Source organism: Vulpes vulpes, chromosome 8 (assembly GCF_048418805.1).
Source record: "Vulpes vulpes isolate BD-2025 chromosome 8, VulVul3, whole genome shotgun sequence".
In the NCBI taxonomy this organism is placed as follows: Eukaryota; Metazoa; Chordata; class Mammalia; order Carnivora; family Canidae; genus Vulpes; species Vulpes vulpes.
In genome coordinates, this window is record NC_132787.1 from 41503017 (window position 1) to 41527254 (window position 24238).

Below are 24238 nucleotides of genomic sequence, written 5' to 3' on the forward strand. Positions count from 1 at the left end.
GTCCATCGATTCCCAAGCAGGGGTGGAAGAGGGTGATGGGCAACAAGTATGAGGTTGCAGCTGATTAGGTCAGCCTGAGTAGGGATTTATTTTAAAAGGCGAAGCAGTGTTGATTAGATTTTTCTCTTGGGGATTTTAAAACTAAGAAATGTGGAAAGAATTTCCCCCTTGCAGTGGGAGCTGAAGCTCAAAGGTAGAGGGGTGCTGAAGAGGCCCTGTGCAAGCTGAAGTTTGGGGTAAGCAGAAGCTATGGGTAAGCAGAGAAGGTCAGCGGATGGCTCCATCTGGCATGTGACTGAACAGCAGAAGGGCGATCTGTGGGTACTTACTTGCTAGGGAAATTCTTGGCGCTCTCGTAGAGGCCGGATTACTTTGTAAGTTCTAGTCTGCAAGAAATCCCACTCTGTCAGTGGCTTTGCAGATTTCACAAAATTTCTCAATATGTATATTTTCACTAGATCTGCTTTTTACTTGTGTGATTTACTTATGTGATTATCTCTTGCCAGATGACTCTGACTCAAAGAGAACCGTATGGACCTTGGTTTGGATCCCTGGTTTTCCTCTTGTTAACTCTGCCTCTGAAAATTATTTAATGTCTGAAAGTGTGAATACCCAACAACTGTATTCCTATAGTGTTGTACAGGTTAATTGGGATAATAATAGTGAAAAGGCCTGTGGAGTGTTTAACACACAACTTTGTGATCAAAATTTGTTGGATACCTTTCTCTTTTCTTCCTGTTTGAATGGTTTTTTGATTACGTGCCTCCTTCTCAGTATTGAATGGTCTGTTTTTTTTTTTTTTTTTTTTTTTTTTTTTTAAGATTTTATTTATTCATGGAAAGAGAGGCAGAGACATAGGCAGAGGGAGAATTAGGTTCCCTGCAGGGAACCAGATGTGGGACTTGATCCCAAGACTCCAGGATCATGACCTGAGCCAAAGGCATAGACACTCAACCACTGAGCCACACAGGTGCCCCTAATGGTCCTGGTTTTTAAGAGTTCTCCTGCTTGTAGTTCTTTAATCTCCAGTCCTGTTAGGTGCCCCTAAACTATAACTGGAAGACCATCATGGGGACTCCCCTTCCCTTCATAATTGTATTGACACTGTCACTGGTGTTAATGAGGCCAGTCATGTAGCAAGATGGGAAGTGGATTTCAGACTGATTAGTACTTATTCTTTTAGCAATAATCGCACCTTGGATAAACCTCCTTGGCTACAATACTGCCACTGAGCAAAGCTGATTAGTACTTATTCTTGGAAGAGATGGGCCTGCCAAATAGTTTGGGGCAGTGACTTCCAAAGAGAGTGTGGGAACCCCCATAGAAGAGTCAGTCCACCAAATGATGAAAGGAAGAAAGGGTTGGGTGCCTGGCTGGCTCAGTCTATAGAGCATGTGACTCTTGATCTCAGGGTCATGAGTTCAAGCCCCACGTTTTACATGGAGCCTACCTAAAGATTAAAAAACAAACAAACAAACAAACAAACAAAAAAAGCTAAAGGAAGAAAGGGTATGGAGAAGCTGCCTCAGAGTAATTTGGTTCAGAAGAGGGGGAGGAAAAGGATTAAATGTGGAGCCGAGAAGTTCTTAGCTCTTGGTCTGATAAGAGAAATGCTGCGGTCTTGAAGTTTTGCGATATAGGTAAAGTTTGGTAGGGTGAGGCCTGGAGCTGATAACCAAGAAAGAATTCTTGAAACGTCTTTGGTGCAAAATGGTGGTTTTATTAAAGCAGGGGGGTAGGATCTGTGGGCAGGAAGAGTGGCTGCCCTGGGCCTGTAAGTGGTGGCTGACTATATACAGGAGAGTTGGGAGAGGTTTGAGGATAGTCTCCTTTCTAAGGAATTTTGGAAGCAAGGTTTCCAAGATCTTGAGGTGGCTGGCTTTCATTGGGAAAAGGTCACTTATTATCATCTAATAAAACCTGAATCATGAGACCCTTCAGATGTATGTCGGTGAGCCACGTGCCAAGGATGATTGCCAACATATATCTTGGGGGTTTAGAGATAAAGGGAGATTTCTAAAGGAATTTTTTATATGTTAAAGTAAACTCTCAGGGTCATAGGGGTCGGGCTAAGATTGCTTTTTGCCCTTAGCAAAGTATTAACATTGAGGCAGTTGAGTCTCTAGAGGAAAGTCCCTCTGCCTATTTCAAGGACTTGTCAGTGTATTTTGTCCTCAGCTAGCCCTCTTTTCCCCTGTCAGTCTCAGTATTGGGGAGCTCTTCCAGCCAGGGCTTAGTTCCTGTGAGGAGAGCTCTCCCAGTGTGCAGCCAGACAGAAAAGCTCTTATTTCTTGAGGCTGGGAAAGTTTTAGGAGGAGACTCTGCTTTATACTGGAATTGGAGGCTAAGACGAACTAAGAAATGAAAGTTCCCATGAAATATGAATGTATGTGTGCACCTGTGTATGCCATGTGAAAAACTGTACTAGTGATTCTCTGCCTATGTGTTATGATTCTACAGGTCTTGGCAGCAGGACTAAGTGAGGTGGCTTTGCCAGGCAAAGGCTATGCTGCCCATGTGTGCAGAACCGTGCTGCACAGGTGGTGGGAGCAACATCTCTGACCTCAGGGGCACAGGTCCTTGAGAGGAAGTTGCCACACTTTTCCTGGAGGCATTAAAGGTGTTGAAGAAGCAGAGGAATCCCAGGTAAAATGGCAGGATGGTTTTTGTGTTGGAGCTGCGTTTTGCATAGCCAGTTCAGATAAGTGTCATTAGATGGATTGCACAATCTGGGATGTGCACCTTGGGGAGACTGTGGTCTCTGCTTGCAAAAAAGTGTACAACCCTTGGAAAAATTCCATTAGCTAGTAATGAGAGTGCTCTTAAGAACTGTTCTAGATTTCAAGCCAGTACTTCCAGATTTATTTATTTATTTATTTATTTATTTATTTATTTATTTATTTATTTATTTATTTATTTTCCCCTAGGACCATGTCTAATAAAACCCAGGAGATTGGTGATATCCATTTCCCTTTTCCCTTCACACCCTATTCCATCCAGAAAGACTTCATGGCTGAGCTATATCGGGTGTTGGAGGCTGGCAAAATCGGAATATTTGAGAGTCCGACTGGCACTGTAAGTATGAATTGTCAGGGGCCGAGAGGGTCCTGAGAGACCCTGATTACCACCACGAGGCCACCTAGCATTGTTAACCTAGGCAGAGATTTTCATGGTTTGAAGTTGGGCACAGTTGTTCCCTTGGTTTCTCTGAGTAACAGTCACATCCTCTGTTAAATGTTAAACCAGGGGCTGAAGCCAAAGGAGAATTTGAATGCCTGTAGAAACCAAGACCCAGAGCACTGAAACTTTCCAGATTGTTCTGGGCACACAGCGGCTTTGCTGTTGAGAAACAAATTACTATGCCTTTTTCACAGATTTAACAAATTGGTTTAGTCTTCAGGAATGAGGTTACTGAGTGCTGGAGAGATCCAGTCAAAGTCTCCTGGGTTTTTCCTTCCAGGAGTGGAATGATGGAGGAATTTATTAGAGGGTGGCCAGCAGGAGGATCAGGGCTGTGGCTAGCAGTCCCCACCTCTCGCTCAGTGCTGTGTGATGGTGAGCTGCGTGTGATGATGTGAAGGTCCAGCCAGGCCAAGACCTCCTGGAGGCCCCCCTCTGTGTCCCTGACATCCCCTGGAGCTTGGCAAGTTCTGCTCCCTGGAGGCTCTTAAATGATGCAGCAGGACTTCTTCCTCTACCAGTCCACTGAGGTGGTTTTTAGTATCAGCAGTGACTTGCTGATTAGTAGAGTAGGGTGTTTCAAGTCCTTATTTGACCTCTGACTGCAGCAGTATTGTTGAACATATCCCTCTCCTTTGTTTAAAGTCTCATAAAAATTTAATCAAAATGGTGCATGTCATTTAAAAAATTAAATTTATCGAACTTGGTTCTTTGGGCAGGTGCTTTTAGTTCTTTTAACTGGTTCCTAAGAAATATACTTGCATAGCATATCTGAAATGGTAAGCTTGGTGCTATTTCTAGTTTTTTTTCATTTTAGTCATTGTACCTTCTTCTTGTGACAGCTAACATGTAGCTCTCTTACCATCTCAGTCCTTTCCCTCCCTTGCCCCCATCCTCCCAGTGTAGTTAGATGGAAATTTTTAGCCTCTGCTAAGTCAGTATGCCCTGATTATGGGTTTTCTTCTTGAATAATTTTTGTTTTCCCAGAGTTGATAATTGCTTTTTAAAGTTTGTCTAGTTATTAATATACCTTACACCACTATCTCTCACACATCCAGTAGTCTCTCTGTATGATATTCCATACAAAATTACTGCTTAGTCTGGCTGCTCGGCTGCCATAACAAAGTACTACAGACTGGGTGGCTCAGATGACAGAAATTTCTTTCTTATACTTTGAGAGGCTGAGAAGTGCAAGATCAAGGTTTGGGCAGCCTCTGGCTTCTAGTGGGGACTCTTCTGGATTGTAGAGGGCCCCCTTCTCGCTGTGTCCTCTACAGCAGTTTTATCAGATCAGGGCTCCACCCTGAGGATGTCATTTAACTGTAATCTCCTTTCTCCAATATAGTAACATGGGGGTTAGGGCTTCAACAAATGAATTTGTAGGGGGACATAATTCAGTCTATAGTAATTACTAACTCCATTTTATCCTGGAGATTTCCTTCTTCAAGTTCTCTGTCTACTCCTAAGATCTGTTTCACAACTGTTGTACTAGGGATTTCCCTTCTCTCCTTAAAAAAAAAAAAAAAAAACAACTTTATGGAGTGTAATTAACATGTAATAAAATATACCCCTTTTAAATCCACAAGTTCAATGAGTGTTAACAGACGTAAACCCCTATGTAACCACCACCACAATAAGGATGCAAAACATTTCCATCAACCCAGGAAGTTTGTTATACTTTTGGCTGCTGTCCCTTCCCTAACCCCCACCCCACCACAGCCAGCCAGTGATCACTTTCCATCTCTCTCTCTCTCTTTTTTTTTTTTTTTTAAGATTTTATTTATTTATTCATGAGAGAGAGAGAGAGAGAGAGAGAGAGGCAGAGACACAGGCAGAGGGAGAAGCAGGCTCCATGCTGGGAGCCCGATGCAGGACTCTATCGTAGGACTCTATCCAGGGACTCCAGGATCATGCCCTGGGCCAAAGGCGGCACTAAACCGCTGAGCCACCCAGGCTGCCCTCACTTTCCATCTCTTAAGATGAGTTCTGTCTTTCTAAAATTTCATGAAAATGCAATCATACAGTAAGTACTCTTTTGTGACTAGCTTCTTTTGCTCAGCCAGCGTATTTTGGGGATTCATCCATGTTTTATGTATTCTTATTCTTTTCTGTGTTGGATTCTCTGTTTTCCAGATTTTGTATCTTCTTGGTTTACTTCTTGTTTCGGTAGAGAACATTCCTGAAGGGTTGGATAGGAGATAAGATTTTGAGACTTGGCTGGGGAAAATGTATTAATGTGCCTTTTCACTTAATTGATGGCGATAGCTCGGTTGGGTATATAATTCTAGCTGCAGAATGCTTTTCCCTCACAGTTGGCTCCCTCTACCCCCTGGTTTCCATTGTTGCTATTGGGAGGTCCAATGTAACCTGTACCTCAGTCCTTGGTGACTTGATTTACTCCACCCTCCAGAGTTTTCAGGTTATCCTCTGTCCTTTGTATTGTGAAATCTCGTGTTGGTGGGTTTGATGAGTGTTTAGTTCTTTGTATTGGCCGCTTGATGGGCACTTTGCATCTAGAGGTCTCTATTTTTCCATCTGAGACGTTTTCTCACGTTTGATAATCTTCCTGATACTCTCATTCTTTGAATTTTGGATCTCCTAGCTAATTCTGTAATTAGGTTTTCTAATTGCCCATCCCTTTGGGTATCGTGTTTTCTTTTGCTTTTGTTTTGCTTTAAATTCTACTTCCTCAAGATTCCTTTGACTTTTTTTTGTCCAGTCTTTCTATTCAGTTTATTTCTGTTATCCTAGCCTTAATATTTAAGAATTAGTTCTTATTCTTTTTTTTTTTTAAGAAAATAGCATCCTGTTCTTATTTCATGGAAATAATCTTTTTGAGGTTATCAGTTAAGTAGCATTTTGAATTTTTTCCACCCTGCATTGCATTGTCTCATCCATCCTTAGCCCTCCCCCAGTTTGGATTCTGTGTTTTGTTGAGAGACTTTCCTCAAATGTCTGGTGATCCTTGGCCGTCTTCTGTTGTTATTCAACAAAAAGCCACCACAGGGCTGACCAACATGCCTATGGTGCAGGCTGGTTGTGAACTGATGGGCTGGCCTCTCTGTTGGGGCCTCTAGTGACCAGTGTCTGTGTGATATCTCTCAAGCCAAGCAGTTTTTCTAGGGAAGGCTACTTTAAACTCTTGCCTTCTAGTCCCAGCCTGTTGTCCAGTATTCTTGAGGATGTCTGGGTGTATGTGGTCTTTCACTTAGTGTCCTGCTTTGAGTCCAGCCCTCTTCCCCACCCTTCTCTGGACCTGCCATCTCCAGAGCCCTCCTGGCTAAGTGCTTCCAGAGAGTGCGTATTGTGTCTTCTGTAGGGAGGGCATGTCCCTGGCAGTTGTGGGGTTTCTGAGGAGGAATTGGAGATCTCTGCAGGCACTTAGGCTTACCAGTGCTCTGCTTTCCACCTCTCCTAAAACCTATTACTTTGCCATCTTCCACTTTCTTTGTTTCTGGGGTTTTAAAACCACAGCCTCTTTTCCTTTGGTGTAATTTTAGCGTGTTTCAGAAAAAACACAGAAGAGCACACATTCATTCTGCCCTGTTTATCCTGAAGGCTCAGGTCCCCATTTCAGCCCTCTGTCCGTTCCATGCAGCCTGTTTCTCTGCTCAGCCCTTCTTGTCGAAGTCCTTGGTTCTGGGGCCTTATAATACCATACTGTTACTTGCTGTGCCTCACCTGCTAGACCTCTACCTCGGTGGCCAGGCTGCCTGCTTAGCCCCTGATGATGCCTGCTTCCCTTGTACGTGTCACCTTTTTAGTCTTTCATGAGTCTACCATATTGTGCTGACCTCTCGACCTTGTGCCCGTTGTGCCATGTGTAACACTGCAGTTTTGTGCGCTCTAAAACCTGGAGTTCACGCTTCACAGGGAGATGTGACGCCCTGCAGATCGTATGTGAAGTTTGTGCCTGTGGACATTTTCTGGAGAGCTCTGTATGCCAGGATCAGGCCCAGTGCTTGCTTTGGTGTGGGTGTTTAGAATGAATTAATTTCTGTATTGTGGCATAAGTTATATAGCTGTGCTGTCTTGGATGACACTCCGTGAGACGTTCAAAGCTGGGTATGCTGTGGGTACTTTATTAAATTTATTTTCTAACCTAGGTGAGCATTTGGTCATACATTCCTTTAACGTTTTCCAGCTTTTTGTTGTCTAACTAGAGGTTATAGAATTGCAGGCCTCTGTTCTCCTTGCTCTTTGTGTTAGTGCAGGTTCATGGTTGTTCCTGGAAGATATCTCAACCATTCCCTTAGGAACTTCCTCAGCTCACTTTCCAGGGGAGGGTGCTGGCTTTCTGACTCTGGGCCATTGTCAGAGGGGGGTGTCTCCCCTGCCCCTAGCTTGGTGGTGGCTAAAGCCAGTGGCTCCCCATTTTACTGGCCATACAGAATGGCTGCTCTTCAGGCTCTGCTGGGGAGTGCTGTTTGGAAGTCTTTGCCATTCTGTGTTTATCAAAAACTGAAAGAAACCGTATAGATGGGGCTTTTCCAGAGATACGTCATGTATTCATTCTTCAGAAGTGCCATTCTGTCATAGGACCTTACAAGAATCTGATGGAATTGGGTCTTATTCCAGAATGTAATTTATTATTATTAATAGCAAAAAATAGCTCCAGTTGCTCACTTATGTAACAGGTATTGTTCTAACCCTGTTGTAGGTATTAACCTTTATGGGTATGAACTTAATGCTTGCAGCAACACTTTGAGGAAGGTACTATTACACGCACGCATGCGCGCGCGCACACACACACACACACACTTTTTAAATTTATTTTTTAAACTGTTTCTATTTTTGTATATGTAGAACACACAAGCCTAGAGAGGTTAGCCTTAGGTCACAGAGCTGGTGAGCAGAGGAGCCAGTGTTTGGCCAGGCAGCTGAGAGCGTGAAGCCTTAGCCACTATGCTCTGTTCTTTCCCCATCTCTGAACACTGTGCATTTTAACCAACAGTTTGTTCAAGCCCATATGAGGTTCAGGACCTTTTTGGATACTCCCGAGATTTGCCTGGGTTAAAACAGGCTCAGAGAACTGACTGCCTGACCAGAACATGTTGGCTCTGGAGAGGCTTGCCTCAACTGAACTGTCCTTTGGACCCCAGAAGAAGCAGCCTCCCAGAAGGACTGTCTCAGTCCTCCCACCACCATAACCGAGTTCCACAGGCTGGGGACTTAGATAACAGAAACTTACTCTTCACAGTTCTAGAGGCCAGAAGTACAGGATCTAGGTGTCAGCAGGTTGGGTTCCCTCTCAGGCACATGAGAGGAGACTGTTCTGTCCTCTCCTTAGTGTGTAGGTGGCCATCCTCCCCTGTGTGTTAGCGCGTTGCCTTCCTTCTGGGCATATGCCTTGGTGGCCCAGTTTTCCCTTTGTGAAAGGAAACCAGTCTCACTGGATCAGGGACCCCATTCCTCCTAATGAGTACAGGTAAGGTCACATTCTGAGACCCTCAGGGTTAGGATTTAATGTATGAATTTGAGGGGACACACACACACTTCAACCCACAGCAAGGACCCACGGGAAAATTCTGGTCTTTACATTAAGAATTGTGTTCTCCAGAGCAATTAGTTTGCTTTAAAAATTTTTTGAAAACTGAGACTGACGGGACTGATCATGTTCTGTCTGCATGTGGGCTGTATGAAAGCATAGAGCCAAATGTGGCTCTCCCTTAGTATATAGGATTGCAAGCTATGTATATTTTGGCTTTAATTCTTTTTGGGGGCCATTTATCTAATTCTTCACCTTCTAATTATGTTAACTTGTAGTACTTATGTGTAACCTGAGAAGCCATATTAATTTATCTTAGGAGCAGTGAGCCATATAATTAAATCAGGAACTTTATTTTTATTTCTTCCTTTCTCCTGTTTTTCCTGGCTGTCCTTTTGCTAATTCCCTTCCTGTCCTGTCCCAGGTTGGTTTTAGAGCGCCTTCTAATATTCAGAGGTAGACCTTCCTGGAAGGCTTGCTTAAAATGGGAAATGTCATTTGGAAAGCTTTGGTTTTTATTCTCTTTTTTGAAGATCTCTTTCCTCCTGTAGGGAAAATCTTTAAGTGTCATTTGTGGGGCCCTTTCCTGGCTCCGTGACTTTGAGCAGAAGAAACATCAAGAAGAGGCACGTCTCCTTAAAGCTGGAACTATTCCCCTAAGCGATGGGAAGGAGCAGCCCCCACCTCTCTCTGCCTCCTGCAAAAGGACCCCAGACACCCCGAGCCCTGCGGGAGAGCCTGACTGGGTGACTGAGTTTGTGCAGAAGAAAGAAGAAAGGGACCTGGTAGACCGACTAAAGGTGAGCTGGGGTGCACAGAAGATGGGTGCCATCCAAGAACCAGGCCTGGGTGGTAATTTGGGGTTGATGCCGAGAGTTACTGTGTCCTGTGCCTTTGCAGTGCCTTCCTGAGCCTACGGTGCTGTGTCTGAGCTGTCTTTTTAAAGCTGATGTCAACAGGCCTTCTTTAGACAGGTGTTGATGGTTCCATGCATTACCCACCTGGGAAAGGAGCCTCGCCATTGCCATTGGCAGTGCCGTTTAGTGGCTTCAAACTCCATTAAGGGAATGAATTTGAGTGTGTAGACCTCAAGGTTGTGGGGCAGTGGCTAGGGGTAGGGGTTGTGTGTGTGTGCTGCTGTCCCTGGAATGTGTTGGCCACAGAAGAGAGAAATGGCCTATGTGCAGAGGCCCTAGGCTGAGCCCCAGACTCTAGAAGAAGGCCGTGGTTCTGGACTTCTGCAGGAGTTTCCTTTCTGGCTTCTTTACCCCCTAGGAGGAGCAGGTCAGGAGGAAGAAGCGGGAGGAACGCCTGCAGCAGATCCGTCACAACGCACAGCTCAAGTATGCAGCCAAGCGTGTGGTAAGTGTCCTTTGCGGGGGTGGCAGGGATGGTGCGCAGGCACTGTCATGCCGCGTGGGGCCTCATGGTGTCACTCTCTTGGGTGAGTGGCCAGGGCCTTCATCTTCTGGCCCTGATTCCTTCTGGCTAAGTTCTCACTGCCCCTAGCTGCAGCTGGAGCTGAGGTATTGATACCTGGGCTGTAGACACTGATAGGAAAACGAGAGGCCTGTGGGAATGGCGGCGTGCGTGCTGTGAGCATGTGTTGTCCTCGGTTGTCACCACTCTGAGGCAGACTCAGGGCAGCCAGGGGCACTGGTATTGAGATTCGTTTCTCTCCTGCTTGCAATGCTCCTACGCAGAGACAGGAGGAAGAAGAAATGGAGCGTCTCCTCCGCCTCAGCAGAGAGATGCTTGCGGCAGGAACCGGGGCCGAGCCACTAGAGCAGCTGGCATCTGGGGAGGAGGAGCTGGTCCTTGCCGAGTATGAGAGCGATGAGGAGAAGGGAGCACCTAGTGGGTAAGGTTGTGCTTCTCCTTCACCCACCGCCCCCTCCCCGGACTACCCGGGGGCTCCCAGGGACCCCCCTCCTGTGCCCAAAGAGAGACAGGCTGCTTTGTCCCTCACAGGGCATCCGAAGGACCTGCTTGCAGCCAGGTTCCTCCTGAGTGTGCATAAATGGTGGGGATGTGGCCCCCAGTCTTTTCCCTCTGCTGGCACTGGCTTCCTGTGTAGGAACTCCGTGACCATCATGACATGTGTGTCTCCCAGTTGCACCCAGCAAGGGGCTGTGTCTTAGCTGAGGCCAAAGGGCTAGGAAGCAAAGGAGCAGGGATTTGCACTCAGATGGGCTGGCTCTAGACTGCATGCTCTTTGCTCCCACATGGCATAAACCATCAACGTATTGTTTCCTGAGTTGTCTTTTCCACCGTCTGGCTTCCATCTGAGCATCTGATTTGTGAGCAGTAAGCTGCTGGGTGGAGTAGAAGATGCCGAAGATGACAGCAAGGCTGTCAGGAGGTCACACTGCCCCTCGTGGGAGGCTCCTTTTTCATCCATGCTTCAGTTAGACAAGTGACCTTTGAGGGTTTGGTGTAGGTGGGGCCTGGTTCCAGATGCCAGGTATGATGGACATGACCCCTGCCCTGGGAGAGCTGTGTGTGGTTGGGGGGTGGGGGTGTTGGGACGGATACACAGACCGTAACTGTGTGAAATGAGCACGTTTGCCTGTGAGGAAAATAAAACCAGTTGCAGTGGGTAGAGCATGGGATTGCACTTGTAGGTGAAGCCAGGAGAGGCCTCCAGGGAGGTGAAGAAGGGTGAGAAAGAGCTGTGGGAGGACCTGGAAGAACCCCAGTCAGAGGCCTGCTGGTGCCCTGGTCTGGAAAGGGGACCAGGTTTGGTGGGTTCGAGGGACCCACAGAAGACTTGGGCTGAGCTAAGAGTGAAGGAGGGAGAGGGGGAAAGAAGGGGCAGCCATCTGTTTGGGCCTGGTACTTCCCCTGAGGATTCTGGGTGTCTTTCTCATGTGGCCCGAGTAATGGTGTTTGGGCATTAGGAAGGGCATTAAGGTCATTTTGATATTAGTGGCTCTTTCCCCAAGGCATAGGTGCCCCTAGGGGTCATTCCTTTTAGGCTCCCAGCTTAGAAGGGGTGTTTCCTGCTCCTCTAAAGGGAACTCCAACTTCCATGTGTCCCACGTTGTCATTGATGCTGTGACCACTGTGTCTGCCTAGAGCATAGCTCCGGGGTCTGAGACTTTCTGTGACGGGTGACAGAGAAAACCTTCACAGCCTGTCTGCAGCACACCTTCTCACTTCACCCGCAGATGCTTAGTGTCCTGGCTGCCCGGACTTCTGCTCCCTCAGCCTTAGTGAGATAGAATTGGGATGTAATGTTGCGTGAGTTTAAGATGCATATCTTTGATTTGATATACGTATGTATTGCAAAATGACCGTCATGATAAAGGCAGTTAACAAATCCATTCCCTCATGTATGTAATGTTTCTTTAAACAGGTGCTCCCCTGGCACCTGCCTGTGTAGGAGTACACAGTATAGTGTTAACGGCAGTCCTCATTCTGGGATCCTGGAACTTAGTTATCTTATAATGGTCTCTACCCTTTGACTGCCTTCGCCCCATTCCTCAGCCCTTACCAGTCTACTCTCTGTTTCTAGGAGTTTGGTTTTTTAGATCCCACATGTGAGATGACACAAGACTTGTCTTTCTCTGACTTAACATCACTTAGTGTAATACCCTTAGGGTTCATCTGTATTGTCACAAATGGCAGAATTTCCTTCCTTTTTTATGGCTGAATATTTTCACTCTGTGTGAGTGTGTGACATGTTTTTATCCATTCATCTGTCAGTGGATACTTGGGTTGTTTTCATTGTTTTCTTTAGTGCTGCAGTGAACATGAGGGTGCAGGAATCTCCTTGAGATATGGATTTCATTTCCTTCAGATATATACCTGGAAGTGGGATTACTGGATCATACAGTACTTACTATTTTTAATATTTTGAGGAATGGCCAAGCTGTTTTTCAGCTCTTTTCTAGAGAGTGGCTGCACCAGTTTACATTCCTGCCCATAGAGGGAACCCCTGTAGGGTTCCCTTTTTTCCACATTCTTACCGACACTTATCCTTTTTGTTTTTTTAAGATTTGTTATTTGAGAGTGCACACACACATGCCTGTTTGCACACAAGCACACAAGCGGGGTGGGGCGGGAGAGAGAGAAGCAGGCTTCCCACTAACCAGGGAGCCCAACATGGAGCTCGATCCCATGAAGCTTTTTCCTTATGTCTTATCTAGGAGTTTTATGATTTTAGGTCTTACATGTAGGGTTATAAACCATTTTGAGTTAGTTTTTGTTATCGGTATAGCGTAGGGGTTCTGTCTCATTCTTGTGCATGTGATTGTGCAGTGTCCCCAGCACCGGATTGAAGAGCCTGTCTTTTCCTCCCTGAGTATTCCTGGCTCCCTCGTCAGGGTACATACTACTTTACTGTACCTGCATGGCTTCATTTCTGGGCTCTGTTCTTTTCCGTTGGCCTTACATGTCTGTTTTTATGCTAGTACCATCCTGGTGTGATTACCATACTGTTTTCATGCCAGTACTGTATTGTTTTGATTGTCATACTGTCTGAAATCAGGAAGTGCCTTCAGCTTTGTTCTTTCTCAAGATTGCTTTGGCTATTTGGGGTATTTTGTGGTTCCATATGATTTGGGGGATTTTTCTTTATATCTGTAAAAAAATATCATTGGAATCATGATAAGGGATTACATTGATCTATAGATGGCTTTCGGTAGTATGGACATTTTAGCAGCGTTAAATTGACCTGTGAACATGGGATATTCTGCTATTTGTGTCGTCTTCAGTTTCTTTCATCAGAGTCTCATAGTTTGGAGTGTACAAGTCTTTATCTCCTTGGTTAAACCAGTTCCTAAGTATTTTTTTGGTTTTGCTGCCACTGTAAATTAGACTGTTTTCTTTATTTCTGTCTCAGTTCATTGTTAGTATGCAGAAATGAAATTGATTTCTTTGTGTTGATTTTGTACCTGTAACTTCACTGAATTTGTTAATTAGTCCTAACAGTTTTTTGGAGCTATCTTCAAGGGTTTCATATGTATAATCGTGTTATTTACTAACAGATAGTTTTGCTTCTTCCTTTCCAGTTTGGATGCTTTTTATTTCTTTTTGTGCCTGATTGGTCTGGTTAGAACTTCCACAGTGTTGAAGAGGTAAAAGTGGACATCTTGTTTTTAGTCCTTGTCTCAGTGGAAAAGCTTTCATCCTTTCACTGTTGGGTATGTTAGTCCTGTCATAGATGGCCTTTGTTAAGTCAAGGTATGTTCTTTCTGTACCTACTATGTCAGGTGTTTTTATCATGAACAGTTGTTTGATTTTGTCATGTTTTTTCTATGTTTATTGAGCTGAGCATGTGACTTTTATCATTCTACTGACTGATGTATCACATTTAATAATTTGTGTATGTTGAGCCATCCTGTATTTCAGGGAGGAATCCCACTTGATCTTGGGGCATGACCCTTTTAATGTGCTAATGAATTCGGCTTGTGAGTATTTTGTTGAGAGTTTTTGCATATATTTTCATCAGATATATAGTAGCCTGTAGTTTCTCATCTTTGTAGTGTCATTAGCTGGCTTTGGTATCAGGGTAATGCTGGCCTTGTAAAATGAGCTTGGGAGCGTTCCCTCTTCAGTTTTTTGGAAGAGTTTGAGAAGGGTTGGCATCATTTCTTTAAATATTTGATAGAAAAAAAAAAAAATAAAAAATAAATAAATAAATAAATATTTGATAGAATTTGCCAGGGAAATCATCTGGCCCTGGGCTTTTCTTCACTGGTGCTAGAGGCCTGCTCCTTAACCACAGATTTTAGGACCTGGATTAATTAGAACTAAAACTTCTGACCCTGTTCAGGGCTGAGATGGCCAGACCTCTTGATGCATCCCACCTCAGGGAGGTAGGAGCAGCAAGTGCCCCATAAACCCTTTGCCACCTGCCTTCCAGATTGCTGGCTCACTCTTGTATTTCTCAAGAGCCCCCCCAGGGACAAGAGAAAGAACTTGAGTGAGGTTTGTGAGTATTAGAGAAACAAAGTGCTCTTTAGGGTCTGGGCCTGAGCCATTATTCCTGTGTATTGACTTCTATAGCTTCTAGTGTCCTGACATTTCAAGAGACTTGGGTCTCTCTGAGAACACAGCCAATTCTGAATAGAACATTTTTGTTCTTCATTTCTTTACACATCCAGCTTCTTACCTAGATCCTATTGAGTTTGCTTACTTTGTGGTAAATAATTTAAATCCCGGCCTTTCAGACAATGCTGACTGAACAATTGTTTATTTATTGACCGGGAAGGCAACCCTATAAATAACTCCTCTTCTGATTGCTCAAGGAAATTGGCATTTCTGCCCCCCCCCCCTTTTAAAATTAATTTACCGGGTGATTTTTTTTTTTTTAATTAATAAATTTTTAAGATATTTGACAAAGTTAATAAAATTTTTATTTAAGATATTTGACATGTGATTCCTTCTGCCGCCAATCACCATAGTTCCACCAAAGCCAGAGTGATGATCTTCAAAATAGCACTTTTAAAACAAACTTTTGGGGATCCCTGGGTGGCGCAGCGGTTTGGCGCCTGCCTTTGGCCCAGGGCGCGATCCGGGAGACCCTGGATCGAATCCCACGTCAGGCTCCTGGTGCATGGAGCCTGCTTCTCCCTCTGCCTGTGTCTCTGCCTCTCTCTCTCTCTCTCTCTGTAACTATCATAAAATTAAAAAAATAAATAAATAAAAAAAAAATAAAACAAACTTTTGTTCAATCCACAGCTGTCACTGTCCAGAGGTCTTCTTGGATCTCCACTTGAATATGGACATACTTCAAAAACTCCCCACTGTAATCTTTGAGGTCCAATTTCTTTAGAGCCCTTTAAGTCCAGACACTGCTTTCAAGTGAAAAGCTATGAATTCATTTTTGTCTACCAATTTGATATCACATCCATCATCATGTTCAAGAGTTGTTACAGCCTCTTCCACTGTTTCTGACTCTTCAATAAGAGAGAGAGATCCATCATCAAGTATTTGTATCTACGACTGTCAAAATCTTCCCTTTCTAAATCTTCACCAACATTCTTTTGTTTCAAGGATTCCTTGAGATAGTATTCATACTTCAATTTTTCAAGGTAGTTGAAAAATCCTCTTGCCACCGCTTGCTCAAAGCTTAAAATCTTTCTCCATGGTAATGGCTTTTTTACATTCTCAGATTCTAAAAATGGGAACCCAGATCCTTTGTCTTTAACTTGTTTCTTATTTATTTGGGAGTGTCTAGTGGTTTTTCTTCCTTCTGGTCTTCCCCTTGGTCTTTCTTTTGGCTTATATTTCCTCTTTTTACGTTTCTTTTTTTTTTGAATCTTTCAAAAATAGCTTTTAAAGTCAGTGGTCTTGGTTCAAAAGAGGAGTCACTAGATGAATCCCTTGCTTCAACACCTCCAGATGAACGAACAGACTTTCTAATAGGGTTTCTTTGCCCCTGTTTTGGTGAGTAAGGGACACACTGAGTCTTAAATAAGCTGCTATTAGAAGAATTATCACTTTCATTGTCAATTTCTACAGCTGAATTAGATGCCATTATAGGTTGAGAAAATTCGTTACTTATTCTCCCCAAGTCCTCTCCAAATTGTATTCACCACTTGTTTGCTTCAGAGTTCTCAACAACCACGTGGAAGGAAAGGCAATTTACCAGGTGATTGAAAAGAGTCCCAGTGTTGGCCCTGCAGGGGGATCATGTCTGTGAAAGGTTTTGTGTTTTCTGAGGAGCCTGGACTAATCCTGTTGACTAACCGTGTGGCCTTGTAATGCAGGATTGACCTCCCTCCCAGCCCTCAGTGCATGTGGGCTCTTGATGTGTTATTGGGGAGGACAGCCCTGAGGTGCCGAGGAGAGAAGAGGTCTACCTGGTTCTGGGGGACAGCGTCTTTTATTTGGTCAGTTAGTTGGTCGTGACTTTTCTTAGGAAGTATGCGTGGAGTTCCTGCTGTGTACCAAGGCCTGGGTGGGACCCCAACACTCAGAAGCAAGACATCCCCGAGTCCTGCCTTTGGACATGAATCTGGAGGGGTGGGCAGACCAAGAGTAAATGGTTTTTGAATGAGATGGGTATTACAAAGAACAGGTGCAGGGGGCTACAGCATTGTGTCGTGGGCCAGCCAAGCCTCTAGGGGAGGTCAAGGAAGGCAGCCTAGAGGCTGCGGTGTTTATTGGCCATCGCAAGGTTGACAGAGTTGGCTAGGTGAAAGAGGACATGAGGGGAGAGCACATTCCAGGTTAAGAGAACAGCATATCCAGGGCTCTGAGGTGGTAAAGAGTGAAGTTCTGTGGGGAGCTGAGAGAACTCCAGTTTGCTGGAGAGTGGGCAGTGAGGACAGAGTCAGAGACCGAACCTAGGCTTTGGGAATACTGTGGCCTTGTCTCAATCCCTCCTGAGTGACGGAGGATGGGGTTGGCATCAGGCCGACGTGTCTTCCTGTTGTGTCTTCCTGACAGCGAGCAGGCACTTGCTTTGGTGAAACTTTGTTGCTGGGATGTGTCTGTCCCCCTCTGGCTCAGAGGTCCAGCCTCAGCTCTGCTGGCCTCCAATGACAGGAATTGCCTCTTACGGGCTTAGGCCTGGGGCTAGTTGCTGGCACATGGTAGCTGCTTAGTTAAGTGTTTTTACTTGACCTGAGTTCCCTGAGAAGACTGTTTTTTTCTGTTATTTTTCTCTCTCAGAGTGGACGAGGATGAGGATGATCCAGAGGAAGAACATGTAACTAAGGTAAGACATTGTGTCCTGGGTATTCTGGGCCTGGTCCTGAGTCCAGGGTTCTGTGTGTCCTCCTAGCTGTTTCTCACTCTTTCATTGACGAAGAGACTCTAGTTTCCTGACCCTGGGGTTCACCGGACCCAGACCTTGCTGTTGAGGTGCTCACTTGGCAGGCCCCTGGACCAGTGGTGTGTCTGTGGGGCGGCAGGGGGTGAGGGCTGGCTGGAGCAAGAGCACCCTGCCCTATGGCTCCCTTATTTGTGTTTTGTTGGCATGGAGTGCTATGAGGTACATAGAGTTCTGACACCTGTCATGTTTAAAAACGTGTGGTTTTCATTTGTGTAAGACTTCTGTTGTCTCTCTTTAGGGTAGATATTTCCCCCCTACTTCTCTTCCTCTTTTCTCGCTTTTCTCAGTCTCAGAGGAGCATAGAGCACAGCTCAGCACCCCTCATCCTGTTCAGTGCCGGTTCCCCAAACCCTTTGGGAGGTGTATGTGGGCATCCCACTCCACACACTCCCCAGAATCTAATCTTTCCCTCTTGGAAACCACAGCTCAGGGAGATAGCCTGTCCTCAGATGACCAGGCCCTGAAAGGGGCTGAGTTAGGAGCCAAAGCAGGACTGAGGGGAGGGGACCTCCATGTTGTGGGTGTTCCCATACACTTCTGGAGCCTAGATGGGGAGAGGGGGACTGCCTGGGCCCAGTGTTAGTGGAGATCTGCTATGGGACATAGTCCCGTTGCTCTAGGTTTGTGTATTTATGGTTGCTCTCCCCACTCCCTCATCCTACGAGGCCATGCATTCCTTGATGTACAGAGAATATTTGGAAGTGTTGTAGTCTCCTCCTTGAAATCCCCTGCCTTTCCTCGGAGCAGATTTACTACTGCAGTCGGACGCACTCCCAGCTGGCTCAGTTTGTGCATGAGGTGCAGAGGAGCCCCTTTGGCAAGGACACCAGGCTTGTCTCCCTCGGCTCTCGGCAGGTACACAGAGGCATTGGGTCTTAGGCCAGGGGGCTGTCCTGCTTCCTTTCCTGGGCATTTCTAGGCATGGAAAGGTGGTGGGTCCAGGGCAGGATGCACAGGGGGGTGGGGGGGCGGGATTGGCCTCTTCTGGTTCTTGGCAGGGCTGGGCAGGCCCCGGCAGGTTGTTGTATATCATGTAGTCATTGCTGTGCCTCTTTCTTTCTCCTGTCTTCTAGAATCTTTGTGTAAATGAAGATGTGAAAACCCTGGGTTCTGTGCAGCTTATCAATGACCGCTGCATGGAGATGCAGAGAAGCAAACACGGTAGCCACAGTATCTGGAGCTGTGGAAAGAGCCTCTGGGACTCTCATTTAGCCTTGGGGCAGTACTGAGAAGGGATGGGAAGGGGGCGGTGTGCTGGAAGCAGGCCAGTGACATGGTAGAGAGACAGTTTTCTCAATGGCTGTGATGGCAGAGCAGACAGCTGGGTCCTTCCTAAAGATCGTCTCCTTGGAAAAAGGTGTTTTGCTTTTTGGGATAGTGGCTAGTCCAGAACCCTGGCTCTAAGATGATTTTATTGGCTTTTTCTAGAGAACACAAAGTTAAATGCCAGAATGGTATGCTGGGACCATCCTAAGCAGTACTTGGAAGGTTTTATTAGACCCTGCCCTATGGAATTGGGTCTTGACATCATAGACCCCCTCTTGGCCCAGTGGAAATTGTCATTCCTTCTGCCTTTGTCCCCTCAGAGAACAGAGCTGAAGAAGAGAAGCCCAAGAGGAGAAGACAGGAGCACCAGGCCACCTGCCCCTTCTACAACTATGAGCAGCTGCAGCTCCTCCGAGACCAGGTCCTGGTGGGGGTGAAGGACATTGAGCAGTTGGTGACCCTGGGGAAGGAGGCTCGAGCCTGTCCCTATTATGGGAGCCGGTTTGCCATTCCAGCAGCTCAGGTAAAGAGCCTGGGGGTGTTGGGCAGTAACTCTTGACTCCTACTGTGGCCTCAGCCATGAGGGATTTCCTCATTCCTCTTAATTCAGGAGGATGTCCCTGGCTGTGGTTGGACTGACCACACTGCACCCTGGTGACCTGTCACCCCCTCTGTCCTGGTGTGTAGGGACGGAGGTGGCACCAGGTTCCTTCTGGCTCTGGGTTGTAGGAACATTTGGCCTTACTGGGGGCATGAGAAGAGCCAGGAAGTGTATGCAGAAGGATGCAGTCAGGGCGGCATGGAACAGAAATACGTTTCCACATGGCCTTTTGGATGAACATCCTTACCTAGGCACCTAGTTACCAGTGTGGGAGGAGACGGTCTTCTTTAGACTTGCCATGTTGAGTCTCATCTTTACACACAGAAAAACTGTCAGTTTGACAGATCAAAAATACTGTTATTTGGTACAGTTTTATGATCTTCTTGCCGCTGCGTAATTCGAGTGACTTTTGGAAATTGGGCTTCATTTGTGAAGAATTCCATACCAGCAGGAAAAGATTAGGTAGGTTTTCAGAGATTTAGGGAACAATGTTAGTGATGACTTTACACGGCAGTTAAATGATTGTTAGTATACTACCCTGAACTATGTTGCATGAGTGCTCAGAGGGAAATTCTAGAAACTTCACAGCCCCCATCGTTGTCACATGTCCTTCCTGGGGTCACAAGGTTAGTGCCATAGATACCTGTCAGCACATATAGTAAGATGTCCTGAAGATTTTCATGATCTTGACTTTTTGAGACACTTGTCAAGCCTTGTTTTTGCTTTGTAGTATCCCAATGAAAAAGCAAAGGCAGGTATTATCCATACATATGCATGAGGACACAGGCCCAGAAGGGCTAAGTGATTTATCTGTTTTCTCACATCAGGTGAGTAATGGAGCCAGGATTAAAGCTGGGCCTTAGTTTCCCAGTTTTCTGGATTTTCACTTTATCAGTATTCTTTTAACTGGGAAACTGTCCTCACGAGTAGCACTTAGAAATTTACAGAATGCTTTTATTTTTGTTGCCCTAACCTCCAGCCCTCATTTGAGATATCGAGTTTAGCAAGTCCATTTTGTAGATGAAGAAACCAAGGCTCAGAAAAGGTTAACAAAGTGAGTTTCCCAGAGTCACATAGCTGGGAAGTAGCAGCTCCAGGACCAGAATGCGGGGTGACCCTATAGTACACCAGGGGAGCCTTGGGCGCCTCAGGGGCTACCTCAAGGGTATGCATCAGGCCAAGCACTCCTCTCTGCTTCCCTCTTCCCACCCCCGCTCTTGGTTCAGTCAGAATCAGGTTGGTTCCAGTTTTGTTGCTTTTGTACTTAATGTTCCACGTGAAACTTGAGGCAAGGGTGTGTTGCTAAAAGCATAGTACCCTGCCCTAGCTTTCCCTCTTGAACGTCCCTGCACATATTCTGGGTGGGAAAGCCATTCCCACCAAGTGCTTAGAGGAGGCGGAACCCAGCTGCTAGAGCAGGGAGTCTACTGCCACTCAGGTGTGCCCCCCCCGCCCAGCTCGTGGTGCTGCCCTACCAGATGTTGCTGCACGCGGCCACCCGCCAGGCCGCAGGGATCCGGCTGCAGGGCCAGGTGGTAGTCATCGATGAGGCGCATAACCTGATTGACACCATCACGGGCATCCACAGTGTGGAGGTCAGCGGTTCCCAGGTGGGTCGGCCTCCCCCTTCCTGGGCCGGGGACTGCTGTGGGGCACCGGGATGGGGAACGTTTTTCTGAGTGCCCAGCCCTGGAATTCGTCTGGCAACAGCTTGGGAGAGGGTGCACTGAGTCGAGGCAGTGGCCTCGTCGGAGGCTAACTGGCTTCCCAGCAGATCTTAGAACTCTGGGGACCCAGCTCAGGCAAGATGGCTCATTTCCTTGCTCCTCACTGGCATATGTCATCCCGAGTCCCTCCGGCCCAGGATGCTACCACCTAGTTCTTTATAACCCAGGATGATGGAGTGAGGGAAGGAGGGGTCCTCACATAGTTGATGTCTTGAGCATTGCTTTGAGGGGTGCTCTGGGTTTCTAAGAGCCACTACTTATTACCTATTCTGTGCCCCGAGACACATGCAGTATCATGAATTTTCATGCTGCCTCCATGTGGGCTGGTGTTCCCAGGTAATACAAAACTCTAAGATTCAGTGGGGGTTTAAGCAGTGTGCTGAAGGTCACACAGCTCATGAGTGTGGAACTGGGACTTGATCCCTGGTTTCTGACCTTGAAGTTCATGTGCTATCCCACCACTTTTTTTTTTCTTTTAAAGATTTTATTTATTTGAGAGAGAGACCATGAGCAGGGGCAGGGGCAGAGGGAGAAGCAGACTCCCCACTGAGTGGGGTGTCTGATGTGGGGCTCACTCCCAGGACCCTGAAATTGTGACCTGAGCCAGAGGCAGATGCTTAACCAACTGAGCCCCCCAGGTGTCCCTCCCCGCCCCCACCCCCACCACTTCTACTGACCAGTGCCTGGGTTGAACTTAAGCCAGGATGTAATGGCTACCTTGAACCATCAATCTGCTTAGTGGAAAACACGTCTTTGCCCAACCTGGTAAAAACTAGCAGGGAGATTCATTACCAGAGAGATTCAACCTCTTGCTCTTTTCCCTGACCCAAAGTGGATGGTATAGCAGACCCTCCTTGTCTTCCCCTCTCAGCTCCCAGCAGCTTCAGGCCTTATAAATCTACCTTTTGTTGTACCCAGGCCTACTACTCTCTTTGCCTTGGCTGCCATGTGGCCTGGCTGACATTTTCTAGGTATAACCTAAGATACCACTGGCTGCTTGCTCAGAACCTGGGCTACCTTCACACCCATTCTTTGTTCTCTCCAGCTCTGCCAGGCCCATTCCCAGTTGCTCCAGTATATGGAACGATATGGGTAAGACACTGCCTCTTGAGGGGGAAGGGAAAGTCCTGCTCAGTCTCTGAGAGAAAGCACTCGGGTCTCCATCTCTAGCCTGGGCCCAGCACGAACTAGGCCAGTGTGCTGTTCACCTAGTGTTCATGGTGGTGTGTACCCCACGTAGGCCGAGGATACTCAGGTTGTAGCAGCTGGCTGTGAAGGCCTTGAGTCACAGCGAGCTTTCTTCTCTGGGGGCATATCTATCGCTCGTGGCCTACTTTGAAAGACACAAAGGCCTCAGCCTGAGGCACTTGGAAGGGAAGTTGCTCATGGGGTACTACCACTTGATGTCCATTGATGTCTCCTCAGGAAGCGTCTGAAGGCCAAGAACTTGATGTACATCAAACAGATCCTGTATCTGTTGGAGAAGTTTGTGACTGTGTTGGGTGGTAAGGAGTGTTCTACCCACGCGAAACCCTGGCCTGCTAAGCTTGCTGTAGTCTGCACCCTGGATGCTAGTCAGGACACTTGGCTCTTCTATATCCTCAGGAACTGTCTTGGCCATTGATGTAGAAGATTTTTTATTTTTTATAGCTTAGTTGAATTGTCTGATCTCAGCTCCTTTTTTAGATTACTAGTTTATTTCCCCCCGTCGGAGTCCTTTTTATTTTGCCAGACCCTACCCTCCAGGTAGTAAGAGCAGCATAGCATGATAGGACTGTGGAGTCACTGTGGAGCGCTCGTGTGAGGAGAGCAGTGCAGGCATGCTCACCTTCCTAACAAATGAGTAAACTAAAGCCCAGAGCAGGGATGTGACCTGCCTCTGCCTTGTGAACCTCCCATTTCCTTTACTGTGTGGCTATACAGCTGAAGGCTTCCATACGAGCTGAAGTTCCAGGAAGCCAGGGGAGCATTTTCCTGGAGGGATTTTGTCAGATGTTGGTGTTCTTCCCTTCCATCTCTGCCTTGCCATGGGCTGCCATGCCGTCTGAGCATTTCCTTGAATCTGCATAAAGTGGTGCTTGGTCCCGGCCTCCTTGGAGGTGGCATGAAAAAAATGAAATCACAAGGCTTTGGGCTTCATGTGCAAACGTGGGTCAGATTTCGAGGCTCGCTGGAGCCTCTTTTTCTCCCAGTGGGTTTTGTTTGTTTGGTTTTTTTGGGGGGGTTTGTTTTTGTTTTTGTTTTTGTTTTTTTTGGTGCTTATGAATGGCTAAAAGCCTGTTCAGATATAAATGCTCTTATTTGAGGAATACAGTATTCAGTGTGAGAAGATGGGGGTCAGAGAATCACCATCCCACCTGCTTGAATTCTCTGTTTTAGGGAACGTTAAGCAGAATCCCAATACACAGAGTCTTTCTCAGACAGGTAAGAGGATTGCCTTCAGAGGCGCAGAGCTGGTCTGAGCTCACCTCTGGGACTTCAGAGCAAGGATTCTAAGGCCCTTCTTTATTTACCTAGGGACAGAGCTGAAGACCATCAACGACTTCCTCTTTCAGACCCAGATCGACAACATCAACCTGTTCAAGGTAGAGGTTTTCACCTTTTTGTGTTTGCATATCCAATTTCCTTATCTTTATTATCACTTATGAGCAAAACACTGAAGACTGGAAGGAATAAAAAGTAAACGTCTTCTGTCCTCAAGCAGTCTAGAAGCCTGGGGATCTACAGTGTAGGTTTTTGTAATTACTTATCCCTTAAAGCATTGCATCAGCAATAAAAAGAATCTTCTACTCAGGGTTGAAGGGTCCTAGGGAATGCTGAGACAGGGTGCCTTTCGTTATCCCAAATAACCACAAATAGAAATTGCCAGTCCTTTACTGTGTTCCATCTTTCTTCTGGCACAGTCTCTGCCCTGTGCTTCTAGTCAGAGCAGGAGGTTAACTTTGGGAACGTGATCCTGCTGTGGGGCTGAGGTGGCTGAGATCCACCTCCACCCTTGGGCTTGAGTTCAGCCTCTGGTGGTAGCTTGCTCCAGGCTGGCCTGCTGTGCAGGGTACAGCCACCATTGCTTGACTCAACAATTGAGAGATTCCAAATTACTGAAAATACAGAGCACTTCCTGCGTGTTCAAGGCCATGCACTGGGTGCTGTGACTCCGGGGTAGGATGTACCATCACCATTTGAGAGCA

The 24238-nt window shown here is 46.3% G+C and overlaps 1 protein-coding gene and 1 pseudogene across 5 annotated transcripts in view; one reads left to right on the forward strand and one right to left on the reverse strand.

The window, feature by feature from the left end:
• The first annotated feature begins 2460 nt into the window (after nucleotides 1–2460).
• Nucleotides 2461–24238, forward strand: part of DDX11 (DEAD/H-box helicase 11) — a 30436-nt gene continuing 8658 nt past the window's right edge. For 4 of the 5 annotated variants that reach the window (XM_025995423.2, XM_072766248.1, XM_072766249.1 and 1 more), the window contains exons 1-14: nucleotides 2461–2646; nucleotides 2928–3075; nucleotides 9220–9468; nucleotides 9944–10030; nucleotides 10372–10529; nucleotides 17294–17339; nucleotides 18204–18311; nucleotides 18530–18617; nucleotides 19043–19245; nucleotides 20781–20933; nucleotides 22096–22142; nucleotides 22476–22555; nucleotides 23430–23474; nucleotides 23568–23635. In XM_025995423.2, the coding sequence (XP_025851208.1) occupies nucleotides 2932–3075; nucleotides 9220–9468; nucleotides 9944–10030; nucleotides 10372–10529; nucleotides 17294–17339; nucleotides 18204–18311; nucleotides 18530–18617; nucleotides 19043–19245; nucleotides 20781–20933; nucleotides 22096–22142; nucleotides 22476–22555; nucleotides 23430–23474; nucleotides 23568–23635 (1476 nt within the window). In that variant the 5' untranslated portion in view covers nucleotides 2461–2646; nucleotides 2928–2931. Of the gene's footprint in view, nucleotides 2647–2927; nucleotides 3076–9219; nucleotides 9469–9943; nucleotides 10031–10371; nucleotides 10530–13689; nucleotides 13750–17293; nucleotides 17340–18203; nucleotides 18312–18529; nucleotides 18618–19042; nucleotides 19246–20780; nucleotides 20934–22095; nucleotides 22143–22475; nucleotides 22556–23429; nucleotides 23475–23567; nucleotides 23636–24238 lie in introns of those variants that run through there. The other variant, XM_072766251.1, reaches the window with a different exon arrangement.
• On the reverse strand, nucleotides 15446–16154 carry LOC112926232 (TATA box-binding protein-associated factor RNA polymerase I subunit D pseudogene; annotated as a pseudogene).